General features: G+C 34.2%; 1 protein-coding gene across 1 annotated transcript in view; it reads right to left on the minus strand.

The window, feature by feature from the left end:
• The window catches only part of CWC27 (CWC27 spliceosome associated cyclophilin), a 180,347-nt gene that overhangs the window by 150,331 nt on the left and 15,889 nt on the right, over positions 1–14,127 (minus strand). The window contains exons 4-9 of the mRNA XM_040622232.1: positions 13,806–13,949; positions 12,288–12,386; positions 11,548–11,651; positions 9,794–9,863; positions 1,634–1,713; positions 390–423 (exon numbers count right to left, since the gene is read on the minus strand). Of these exons, the coding sequence (XP_040478166.1) occupies positions 390–423; positions 1,634–1,713; positions 9,794–9,863; positions 11,548–11,651; positions 12,288–12,386; positions 13,806–13,949 (531 nt within the window). The remainder of the gene's footprint in view (positions 1–389; positions 424–1,633; positions 1,714–9,793; positions 9,864–11,547; positions 11,652–12,287; positions 12,387–13,805; positions 13,950–14,127) is intronic.

Consider the following 14,127-nt stretch of genomic DNA (forward strand, 5'->3'; position numbering starts at 1 on the left):
ACTATAAATGACCGATCCAAGCATTTTCTCATACACCATGTAGGATACCCACGCATCAACATTTAAACTTTTACATAATAAAATAAAATCAATGACATCTGAATTTTGAGTATTCAGGTAGTGAGAGGGAGAAAAAAACCAGATTAGAAATTCATACACATATAAGATTTCAANTTTGTAGGGAAATACACACACATCTACACACACACTTGGAAGGAAATAGTCCAATCAAAATAAATTATTTACTTTTCAAATTTTTAAATTTTTTTCAAAATTTTAAATATATAATTATAAAAGTAACATATACTACCTTTTAAGGAAAAAATTAAATTTTTATAAACATTTTAAATTTTCTATTGTTCAAACTATATACTAAAATTATTACTTACGTTAGCTGAATCTCCTACTGCATCACCTTTTTCACTATGAAAAGAATGAAAATAAGTAAATTTTAGCTTCAAGTGAAACTACTAAAATTATTCAAATTTTGGGATTAATCAAAATTTAGAATATTTTGCTAGGATTAACAGTTCAAAAACCTATTTCAACACAGGAATTTCAGAATGGAACTGTAGAACAAATAGAAACATTCTATAACAGAGTCATTTTTACAAATAGAATAAGAAGTATGCTCCATGAGCACACATATTAATTTACTAGAATTAACAGAAAAAAGCAAACAACAACCAACAGTGCTGTTTTTATGAACAAAGGATTGCAGTAAACAGTTTCTTCCATTGGCTTGATGTACTCTGGCTGAAAAAACCAAATCCTTCAAATACAAGGATATTAAGAAAAGATTTTTTTTTTAAATAGAATTTTTGAAAGCAAGCTAAACTCAATGTAATAGCATTTTAATCCCCCTTTGAGGCACTGGCCCAATATATCATGTGCAATTGTATTTAACAGTAAGACATCTTCCCTTCTCCAAGGGAAGCAACAGAGATAGACATTTTCTGTTAACTACTAAAATATATAAGAAATAACTACTCAATGGATTGGTCTAAAATGTGGTGACTTCTTCACAAAACCTTTCAACTCTGCCTTGTTTACCCATCATGCCAACTGGCACAAAAATGCTTTAAGGAAAAAGCTAACAAAGTAATTTGAGTTAAACATTAAACTTTTAAACCAAACCCTTTCATATTCAAACAATCCCAAGATTTAAGTTTAGCAATTAATTTTAAATTTAATTAGTTCAACAGAAATAGATAGCAAGACGAAATGAAAGGTGCCAGAGTACTTCCCTCCATTATGCAAGAGGCTCTGCTACCTCCATCACCAAAATGCTTTCGTTATTTGTCTGAGTTAAAAAAATTGGACTTAGGAGAACTGACCAGGATGCCTGCGAGGCTTAGTCAGTTAAGTGTCCAACTCTTGATTTCTGCTCAGGTCGTGATCTCAGGGTTGTGAGATCGAGCCCCACGCTGGGCTCTGCACTCAGTGGGGAGGCTGCTTGAGATTCTCTCACCCCCTCCCTTTGCCCCCCCAACCCCCACACATGTGCTCTCGCTCTCTCTCTCAAATAAATCTTTAAAAAAGAGAGAGAGAGAACTGACCATTTTCTCACAAAGGAAGCAAGAAAATATCTGAGCCAGAAAATAATTTAGGATCACACTTGTAGCATACTAACCTTCCAACGGCTGGAACAGAACTGAGATGGGGATCATCCTTAAGCAAGTCATGACTACTTTTGCTTTTTCCCTTCATGCTCTAGGAAAAAATGTAGAATATAATGATAAGTGAGGAAGAAATAAGTTTTCCAAAAGGACAAGTTAACGCGTGTATGTAAAATCTAGTACTGGTATAACATGGCTAGCAAAGGATACATATTCCTGAAATTTCCAATATAAATTAAAGCTTTATAAATAAGACGTTAACTCTCACACTGATTGAAAATACTATTTTAAAAATACCTTTTCTTCCAAAAAATGGTAAATCCTTCAAAGTAAGTTTATTAATTACATTTCCAAACACTAAATCTTCAGTATGACTTACATACAGCTAAACTAATTCTTTGACCCAGATAGTAAATCTTAGAAGATAGTTCACAAGAATAATTTGAAATAAATGCACACAATTGTTTTTTCAAACATACGGGCTATATTGCACAGAATAACACGTATGCATGTATTCTATTTCTCTAAAGAGCCCTGACTATTACATTCTTTGACCTTTAGCACAGACAGAAAAAACTTAATAGTTAAAAACGAAAAGGTCTTAAAGGCCACTTAATCTAGTTTCCCACCCAATGCAGGAATCTCCTTGACATCACTGACTATAGTCAGCCGGTGTTTCAACACCTGAAAAGAGCTTTTCCTCAGACACACACACAAACCACTCCTTTTCAAATGTCTTCCAATATTGGGCAGTTCTCTCTATAATTGGAGAAAAAAAATCTATGTGTAATTTCCAACTATCCAAACAATCCTAGTTCTACCTTCTAGAACTAAAAATGAACTACAAACAATTTCTGTTATCATGTATACTACACAGAACTTAGTTTAAATACAAAGAGACTGGTAGGTATATTAATGGCCCCCTAAAGATGTCCACATCCTAATGCTCAAAACCTGTGAATATGTTACCTCACATGGCAAAAGGGACTTTGCAGATAAATTAAGGATTCTGAGATGAGGAGATCATCCTGCATTGTCAGGGTATATCCAATGTAATCACAAAAGTCCTTAAGAAGGAGGCAGGAGAGTATGTTTCATAATGATACAGCATGAGAAAGACTCTATGGGCTATTGTTAGCTTTGAAGATGGACGAAGGGGCCACAAGCCAAGGAATGCAAATGGGCTCTAGAAGTTGAAAAGTTGAGGGAAGAGATTCTCCCCAGAGCCTCTAGAAGAAAGGCAGCCCTGCCAGTACCCCAATATGTAGCCCAGTGAAACCTGTTTTGGACTTCTGACCTCAGAACTGTAATATATTAAATTTGTTTTGCTTCAAGCCATAAAATTTATGGTAATTAGTTACAGCAGAAATATGAGATGACTATAAATATATTAACATGTTTTTAAAATTACTTAAATATAAACAAATTAGATCAAGTTTAATACAATTTAATGAGGCAAAAACAGTTTATAAATTAGACTGTTCAACACTTCTTACAACCTCCGTGCAGAAGGCCTAGTGGCACTCTTCATGCTGTATCCACCCCCCAGATCCCAACCTTTTGGGAAAGTTTAATTTCTGGGACTAAACAAGAATAGGACAAAACATTCTTACTTTATTCTCAAAAGTGGTGTATTTGTCTATCAATATAACTTTTTCTGGGTGAGAAAAAAAAGCCTTTTTATAACTTGGGATTTCAGGTAAAAATGTTGGCATATCTTTCAGAGAAAGAAATACTGTGTGCATCACTGTGAATGTGGCACAGTTTAATCACTATTTTTAAATCTAGCTATTGTGATACTTTTATAATGGACCTACCATTTAACTTGCCTCATGAAAACTACTTGTCTGATTGTAAGATTTCACTTGAAAAATATTTTCTGACATCTGTGTTTAAGTTATACACAAAGATTCAGGAGTAAACTTTAAAGCAGTACAGACATGAATAAAACTATCATTTAAGAAAGCAAAATGAAAGGAGGGATCCTCCATAAAAACTTTTCAAATGTCTGAAGCCTAGGATCATATTTTTACTTAGTTTTTACTTCTCCAAAGTATATCCAGTTCCTCGAACATTCTTCATGTGCAGTGGTTCTTGGCTTTATCACCATTGTCTTCATGCTCCTCCCTTCCTAGGAATGCATTTGTCAGTTTCTTTCTTTCTTTCCCTTTCTCTCTTTCTTTCTCTTTCTTTCTTTTGTCAGTATCCTTCTTAAATGTGTTCTGAACAAAGTGCTGTAAAATGTGACTGCCCAAAATGCAAAGAATGTTAAATTTCTAATTCCAGACACCTTACTCTTAATAATTCAACTAGGGCTTACAGGCTATTAAGTCTTACACCTCTTCAGCTGATTCCATTAAACTCAAGCACAGAATTTACATGTACTCCTTTTACATTTTAACGTACTAGTTCAAATAATCATGCACAGGTTGACAACAAAGCACTCTTTGGGCAGAAGTATTCCATCAGATATAAATCCATCTGACTATACTATCTCCCAGATCACATTTCCTCATGTTGTCCACAAGAATATCATGAGAGACTCTGACAATGTGCTTTCCGGGACTCAAAATATGTTCTTATGGCATCCTCCTATCATGTAATCCTATCAAAAAGGAAATGAAGTCAGTCTGGCAAGTCACTTAACCAGAGTCTCAGTTTCCTCATCTATAAAGAAAGGAAGTAGGACTAGATCCCTTTGAGCTATAAAATTCTATTATTCTAAAAGAGATTTTATCAGGTAGTAGAAAGATACTGAAATAAATAATGAAGGAAAGCTAACCCGTGTGGGAGAGGCACCTTGTCATGAATAAACGAGTGGGGTGAAGTAGTGTCTGTAATCCCACACTGATAATCCACAAACCAGAGGGCACTCTATCTTATTTCTCCTTTCACATAAAGTAAAGCCCCAATTCAGACTTTACCAATTATTAACTTGTGATGTTAGACAGGTTCTGGAATAAAGCTTAACACACTGTGGAGTCACTGAAAAAAGAAACTTGATAAGCAAATGAATAATGAAACAATTATTTGCAAGACCTCTAGAAATATTTAATTTCATGCAAGCACTGAAACTGAAAATTGTTCTTAGTCGTTGTAAAAGACACTTACTTGGCTTTGGTTCTAATTATTACATACATTTAAAAACAGTAAGGCTAACTTTTAAGAAATATATCTATTGGTCATACTTTTCCAATATTCAGGCTAATGTTCTTTTTCTTAGCAAGGTTTCATTTTACCCCAAATGTAAAATGTATTAGAGGGGTTCTCAAAGTCTGAATAACAGTACAAAAGGAAAATAACATATACTTCCATTTTTATTCACTCTACAATTTGTCTCATGCCCTCTGGAGAAATTTCCTTTCCTCTAAGCCAATAAACTTCAATGATTTCTTTATTGTTGTTCTATTTTCTCAAGCTAAACTTATTCATGACTCCATTATCTAAACAGACAAAAGAGCTGAATTCTGTAAGCCAAAGATTCTGTACAATGTACCAAGACGCATTCACACATGAAGGACGGGTTGTTGGGTTTCATGATACACAGGTGTACCCCAGTGCTCTCGCTACTATCCAGGACCCAGTGGGAGGGCTCAGGAAGAGCACTTGGGCAGTTGTGCCGAGTTAAGACTTCCAACCCCAGAAAGCTGAACTGTTGGTGAAGTTTTCTGCCAACCGTCTAGACTGCTTTAGCATGAGGGCAGCAGCTTCTGCATAATAATCACAATCGTATCAGAGATTGTTTGATACTCTTTAGCTTTCTGAGAATCAAATATAAATTATAACACAGAGTATACTGCTTAAGACATTTGACTTTCAAAAACATTTTCCGAGATTGCATATTGTATCAAAGTAATGACTATCCACATCCTTATTTCACAACTCTAAATGGCTTATGGTATTTTCTTGTTACAAAGAGGAAACTTGAGGCTCAGAGAGACTCAGTGATCCAAAATCACAGAGTATCAGTGGAAAGCAAAGTGCCAATATGAACGTGTATAATCCCAGATCCACGCTCTTTTTGCTTCAACCCATTGCCACTCAAAGATGACACAGTTTACCATCAGAGAGCTCACAGCCTAGGACTCTGCACACTTAATAAGGCAGAAAGAAAAGGGTATAATGTTTTAGTATACACTGATAACACAGTCATATGTTTCTTGTGTAATAAAACAAAATGGATGTTTTTAAAAGGAAAATGTAAGTATCACAAGACAGGCAAAGGTTAGAAATCAGAAAAAGGAATGATTAAGAAAAGACATTTAGAAAAGATGGTATTTTAGGTATTGGAAATAAATATGACTTTGACATCCAGAATGGGACAGGACACTTCAGGCAGGGAAAAGAACATGAACAAAGACATACAGAAAGGAAAACACAAAACATACATGTAGAACAGAAAATAGTTCAGATCTGCTAACACAGGGTTTCCTACATTTCCCCGATAAGAATTCCAAGGAATTCATTCACGTACAGCTTTCCAGGCCCCTCTCTTGGAGATTCTAATTCTGTAGGTCTGAGGAGGGTGTAGGGATTTAATTTTTTATTTTTAAAACAGTGTTGGACCTGAATTTTCAGTGGTTTTTAAGTGGTTTAAGAAGTACTAAATTAAGGGGCAGAGTTGGTAAGGGGGGGGGGGTCATGGCCTTATTTCTATAGTCAACAGAGAGCAATTGTGACATCTTGATGAGGTTTCAGGAAGACCGTTGTGGTGGTAATGAGTGGAAAGGAAAGAAGAGCAAGGAGATGGGAGACCGGTCTGTAGACTAGGGCAGCAGCCCAGCCTAGAAATGAAGGCCTGAACGAGGGTAGTAGCAAAATAAATTAAAAGGAAAAAATAGATTTGAGATATGTCATGGATGAAAAATTGGTAGAACAGTGCAACAAATTGGTTTTGCAGAGAAAGAATAAGAAAAAAGTCAGAATCTAAAATTTTTCTCTAGAGGATACTGATACTAGGGAGTAGAAAAAGAAGTCACAAAACAGAGAAAAGTCTGGGAAACAAAGATAATGAATTAAGCCTTGGCCAGGACTTGGGTTACTAGTGAGATATTCAAACATAGAGAGATGGCCAGTAGGCTGCTGGAGAAAAGAAAAGTAAGCCAGCCTAGAGATACAGATTTGAGAGTCAGAAACAAACATTTGATAATTTTATCACAAAGCACAGAGTCAGATGAGAGAAAAAGGATGACACAATACTAGGCTTATACTATTCACATGATAATGGACTGTAGGTTGCAATTTTCTTGGCAAAAAGGAATGGATTTACTTAGTTTTTCCACTGTTTGAAGTGTCTTTCAGGTTTGAGAGCAAGTATCTGCAGTGGTATCCTTGCACATTTCAACCTTGTAGCAAACACCGATTGCTTTTGGGTTATCAAGTTCACTAAAGTCAGAGTAAGTTAAGCATTTTGTTTGTTTTACTTTGTACAACAGCAAGCAGCAGAGGCAGATATGCTTTAAATATTTAACACATGCTGTTGTTACAAACAGAAAAAATTCAAACTAATTTCCTAGTAAAGTCAGTCTCAAAGTAATGGTGAATAAAACTTACTTTAGATCAGAAATTTAATTCAACAAAAAGACTAATAGAAAAACTCCTTTCTCCTTCCCCTGTTCTCTCCTCAGGGCTGATCAGCCTAATATCCAGGCCCCTGTGTGAGGTAGGAAAGGGCAAGGGGCCAACACTGCATTGAGCTGCTTCCACTCCAGAATGCTATGCTACCAGTGTAATTTCCTGCCAGCCTTCTAGATGGCTTGGGCTCGAAGAAAGCAGCTTCTGCAGCATTCAAAATCATATTAGAGACTTAAATGGCTATAGAAATCTAAGTTCAAAATTCTGACTGGACCACCTCCTAATTACATGGTCTTGCACAAGTGATTTAACCTTTCTGAGTATTGATTTCTTCCCTTAAATAGGAATAATAACATCTATAGCACGTGGTTGTTATAGAGGTTACATAAAATAAATATTTAGCACAGGTAGCAGAGAGGAAAATAATTACAGTACAGTATAACATATGCTTTGATGGCCACAGACAGATTACCATGGAAAGAAGTTAAACTCCGCCTGGGTGGGAGATGGGGAGGGGAGGGAGGTGGAGGTAGTCCAGAGTTGATAGTGGAGCTAAATCTTAAAGGAAAAACAAAAATTAACCAAATAAAGGAGAACCTACCCCAAGCAAAAGGAAAAACAGGACGGGGGGACTGTGGGGAAAGCATGTGTATGTAAGGAAACTTGACATCTTTAGAAAACATCAGTGAAAGGGACTCCTGGCAATTTCCAGATCTAACATTTGTGGTTTTGTCCATTTACAAATATACCCACAGGATCATGACATATAGTATATCTTTCATTTTAATAAGGCAGAAATTTGAATCATGAATAAGGCAAGACTAGTGCACTGACATCTAAAGAAGATAACTTCTGAGATATCAGGGTGCCAGGGCGATTGATAATACTGACAAGGCCTAGGGAAAGGATGTTTTCACATAAAGATGAGTTTAATTGTGGCATCTTTAGTAGAGATGTTTCCTAAAGGAAATCAAGAATGTGGGATAAGAGCCCAGAAATAATATTCATCTGTGTGTCCTAGAGTTCAGAATATTAGTATATGGGTGGAAGTTGAGAATCCATGGTATCAAATATATCACTCTGGAATACTGAAGACAGCAAGAAAAAATTATGACCAGACCGTTTCTTACACATGTCCATTTCAATTCAGTCTTAATGCAATGGCTAAAAGTAGTGTGCTTACTATATGTCCAACATTAGCCTACCAAAACCATCCTCTATGATGAGGGAAGCCCATGGATAAAGAGTTAAAAACAAGGGTAAAAATAATGTGCTTTTCAGTCAGTGTTATTGTTAGTGTTGGTTAGAAATAGGTAAATATAATAAGCAAATAAGACAGGGCTAAGTTATAGAGTTTTAATTACTACAAAAAAACTTCTAAACCTTTAGGTCTCTGTGTTCACTAATTTTCTTGCTTTTTTTTTTAATACTGCAAAAAGGTAATCTATTCATAAAAGAGTGATTTAAAGGCATTATGATTTTCTTTACAAACAGATGTAAGAATAGGAACTGTCCACTTTTTAAAAAACTCTGTATTTCAACCCTCCACTATTATTTGTAATTATATTTTTTTAGAGAGGGAGGAGGGTTGGGGCAGAAGGAGAGGGGGAGAATCTTCCAATGCAGGGCTCAAGCTCACAATACTGAGATCATGACTTGAACAAAAATCAAGAATCAGACGCTTAACCAACTGAGCCACCCAGGTGTCCCTCAACCCTCCACTATTATTAAAATCCACTGAACTGCCTGTATCAAAGGCTACCCCTGCCCCTTCCCCCATTTCACTCTCCAAACAAATTTCCATTTCTTCATCATTTGAGGGAAGACATACCAGAATCTTTGGGAGTAAAAACCCTTGAGGATGATTTTCTTAAAGTATATTTAACAGATTCACTGCTCTAAATATTGTCAAGGCATAGGTGTTTCAGCAATGAGTATTGTGTCAAAAGGGATATTCAGGAAAACCACACTTAAAGGCCTACTGTAAGCATTGGTGGAGTAGAAGACCAGGAAGTGATATATAATCCATATACATGTATCTTACACTGAAGGAGACAGAAGTTCAAATCCCAGCTCTAGCTATTTACTGGTTGTGTGACTGAGCAAATTACAACCTAGCTATACCTTAATTTATTTTTGGGTAAAATGGGGATAATGATAATACCTATCTTAAAGGGCTGTGATGAGAATTAATGACATTAATAAATATATATAGATAATATTAAAATGAATATAAAAGCATTGGTCTGTCAGTATTTATTATAATAATGATCATAATCATTATCATCTAGCAAATCACTTTAAAAAAGAGCAATTAAAATCTGAATCACAAGGTTAAATCATTTTTTAACTCTAGTTCTGATTAAAAAAAAAAAGGCCAGGTCAAAAAACCCCACAAAACTCTAATTGCAAGAGGGCATATCATTTTAAGAGTTGCAAATATTACTGACAACAAATCATTTTACAGATCAGTTCAGTGAACACTTCCTGACTGTGTACCATGAAAAACATGATGTGCCATATACATAGCAGGAGATACAAAAATGAGATATAGTCCCTAATACCTTTTATAATTCAGATCAAAGGGATTAGAGTTTTACCTGACTAACTCGATTTACTTCCTCCTCTTCTTCTTCAGCCTCCTCTCCGAAAGAAAGTAAACTAAAATTTCTTATCAAAAAAAGGAAAGAAAAAAGGAAATAAGAATGAGAGAAAATTGAGGAAATTCAATAGAACTTACAATGCTGTATTTTCAAGGCAATAAAATAGAATTTACAAGAACACATTTTAACTGTTCGGGAATACACAATATGACTTAGTATTCAGCAGAAATATACTAAGGATCCATATTTTCAGCATAATGTTAAGGCATTGGCCTCAGACCACAGATATTTCATATATTAGACGAAACTAATGACCAAAAATCCATTCTGAGCACTATCATTAAATATAGTAAGTCAAGCATGACAGAAATAATTAAGCTTTTTATATTTATAAAAAAACTGGTTAGCGAAATGGAGAGTTCTGAAAACCTAATATATAGCCCTGAGAGCACTACAAATGGGAAGCAATTAATCTAGTGTCTTCCAAAATGTCATTAACACTTTAAAATTGATAAGTTACACAACACTGTCAAATAAAAAAATATAAGCAATAAACTTAACAAAAAAATAACCCATGGGGAAGAATAAACTATTTGTCTTCTTTGAGCCTTCAAACTAAAGACATCCCAAGGAAGATAAATAATAAGTTATTAAAACTCTCTCTCAAATATTGAAAAAAATAGAAGATCTGGCAACAAGAGGAATTTTTTATTTCAAAACCTAGATGTAATCAATGACTACCACATCATCCCTAATATATTTGCTATGAATTAAAAACAAAAACAAAAACACCCAGCTTTTGGGCTGTTGTCAAGATAAGTAATAGTGATGAAATATTGTATCTGAATATGGTGACTGTGACCTTTCACGCAGATATAAATTAGTCAAAAGAAATGAATCAAAAAATAGAGGAATATCAAATACACCACTGTATAAGAATTTATTTTGCCACAAGACATCAACTGCTTATTGAAGTGGCTCACATTTGACAGTTTATAAAAGCAGCTTAACTTCCTTATACTGTACGATGTTACGGAAAGAAACAAATATGATTGAATACCTATGCCACTGGGTGTTTTCAAATTCCCCCGCTCATTTTCTCTTCATAACAACCAGATGTTGTGATTATAATCTCCATTTTACAAGATGGGGAAACTGAAGCTCAGAAATGTGAACACAATTTACTTCTTATAAATGGTGTCAGGCAGAATTATACTTGGAACTGTCTGAATCTAACAATTATGAATACACTAAAATCACTAATATGGATACTACATTTCACTAAAAGAGGAAGTTGAAATCTAACTCTGATATCTATTTTAATGAACAGACAAAACTAATAATGTGAGAAATATAGTTCACAAAATACTGAAACTTACTTACTCCAAAACAGGAGTGAAAAATTAAATTATGTAACCATGCAGTCATCATATCCTTCATACTTGACTTTCCAAGTTCTATACTTGGAACATATATTAATTGAAAAACAAGTAAAAAACAAACAAAAATCTTAACAACTCATTTATATAAATAATTGCTATAGTCATCATAAATATTTATTTATTAATATAGATTTCATATAGACATGTGATACTTCTTTAGCTTAAATTACATACAATATACTAATAAAAGAAGAACCTCATAATTCATATATCTCCCTGGTCCATACTGACCTCCCCCTCACTAGAAAACAGTTGTTACAAAAGGAAACAAAATGAATGAATTTCTATTAGTCTATTATTTCTGATTACTTTGTGCCTTTGGGCTTCAATTTCTTTACTTCTTCCTCTGGTTTCTCTTTTTTTGGCTTTTTTATTTCTCTTGGTATGATGTCATCAAAAGGATTAAACAAAACCTATGAAAAAAATATTCTGAAAACATTATTCCATTTTAAAAAATTTCACAAAAAATTAAAACCAGTACTTAATTGCATTAATACTAACATCTGTATTTTTTGCTCACGTAAGTATTATAAGTCCAGTGATATATTTACTACATAAAGTACTCCCACTTAATAGTCTTGCTGGATTCTTCTGATAATCCTACATGCAATTAAGTAAAAGGTATGTTATCCTTATTTTACAAAAGGGAAAAGTATTCAAGAAAACTTAATACCTAGTTAGCAAGACAAACTCAGAGTTTTGACCCCAAATCAAATGCTTCTAAGGACCTTGCTTCCTCAATGAAGGATCACTCTGAAATTACCTAGGAAGTCACTTCATTGAGCTAAATAAGCCTAATTCTTCTAACTTTCCCTTATAAGTCAAGCTTTTCATACATTGGATTATCAGTTAAAGTTTCATCTTTGAAATCAAAACCTTCAATTTAAAAAAAAATTCTTAATCAGAAATTGTGCCTAAATTACAGAGACAAAATCTGAATTGTGATGTCGATTTAGTATAAAGCCTTTATCCAATAGTTTAAAAATACTAACAGCCTGCTTCTCTGACATGGTCATTTAAGTGCTGCCTCTCAGACATCATGCTTTTACCTCACAGCTTCTTATTTTATGTGGATTACGTGGTCTTTCTTCCTCATCTACATCAACTTCTGTCAACCGTAGCATGTTATATACTGTATCCCCTGTGACCTATCAAACAAAAAAGAAAACTTAACTGCAAACTCTTATATTCATTCTCTGAAATAAGGGAGGGCTTCTGAAAATATTTTTTCAATAATTAAAAGGAAATCTCATATTTTTATATAGGAGCCTATGCATTAAATAATGCAAATAAAGCATCTTCATCTTAAGGGGAAAAAGCAGAATGGGAGTTCAATCCCTCAATGGTATTTTTAGAAAACTTCCCATATATATTTAACGTCAGGTTTTATTAAAAGTGAAAATATAATGCCAAGTAACCTCATACTGAATGACAGCTTTTCATTCAAACAAAATAAACAAATTCAGATTTTAGAATTGGGTGGAACAAGCAAATAACAATACCATGTGTAAGTGCTTTGCAGACATTATCTTGTTATATCCTCACAAACATCCTAAAAGCAGGCACTGTCATTATCCTCCTTCTCTAGATAAGAAAATTGAGTCAAAGAAGTTATAGAGCCGACAGTGACGGCCTTTCTGAATTCTTATCAATATGCTATACTTTGTCTCTAATTGAAAGTTATATATTAGCAACTCTAAAAAGTGGTGCAGAACGACAATCTAAATCTCACTTTATTATATGCTTTTATTTTTTAAAAATAATAGGAAGGAAAATCTATGAACATCTGACAACCTGTGTTGTAGTGGTTCAAATGTGCGCATTTCTTAACCTGTGTTAAGTGTTAAGCAACCACATTGTATTGAATGTTTTCAGCATGAATCCTTTCATTCAAGATTTCTCAGGAGTTTTAAAATAATACCAGTTTTCCAGCTGTGCTCAGTTTGTCTTTTCCCTTTCCTTCATCCTCACGAAATCCAGTTTGTCTAGGCTGTGGGGAAACCATTCCTATTGAACCAGTAGAGGGAGCTGATACACTAGTGATGTCTAACATGCCTAAGACTTAAAACATGTGGGAATATATTTTTTAGAAGGGAGAGTGAAAAAACAAAACCTCTTAAAGAAAGATGTTAAATGTGAGCAGGAGTAAACACGTACTACTCAAAGTAATATTTCAGGTAAAAAATTTTAATATTAACACAACTTCCACTTTATACTGAAGGGAATTCATCATGGACAAAAGTAAACTTTTTAAACTACTAAATATTGTTACTTAGATAACACCTAGGTTTCTAAAAACATAAACACAATATCAGATGAGCAACATAGTAGCTAATATCATTAGTATGATTTTAGAAAAAAAGAAAATTCTTAAGTCATAATCAATGACTTATTTGAAACATACACACAAAAAATTAAGGTGGTCCCTCATAGTTCATTGTAAAAGGAATATATTCCATTGTTTTTAGAAATAATAGATACATATCCCAGGGAATATTTTTATGGGGGCAGCTCCTAGATAAGTCGGTCATATGTATCACAGAACCTGAAGATAAGTGGACACAAACCTTTCCAAAAATGGTATGCTTATTGTTGAGTTCATCTGCTCGACCCAGTGTAAAGAAAAACTGGCTGCCATTATCATGAGGACCAGCATTTGCCATGGCAACCAGTCCTCTCCGATTAAAACGTAACCGGGAGTGGAATTCATCCTGAAGCATTAAAAAAAAAAAAAATTTAGTGAATGATCTGTTATAAGGGTCTTCGTACTCAGTTAAAAAGGTTCTATACAACTTCTAATCAACAATGCTAAAGTTTTATTTAACTGATTTTCAAGTATAATCAAATCCAATACGTATACTCCTTCAGTACTGTTGAACTTGACTTCAC

Source organism: Ursus maritimus, unplaced genomic scaffold (genome assembly GCF_017311325.1).
Source record: "Ursus maritimus isolate PB19 unplaced genomic scaffold, ASM1731132v1 scaffold_5, whole genome shotgun sequence".
NCBI lineage: Eukaryota > Metazoa > Chordata > Mammalia > Carnivora > Ursidae > Ursus > Ursus maritimus.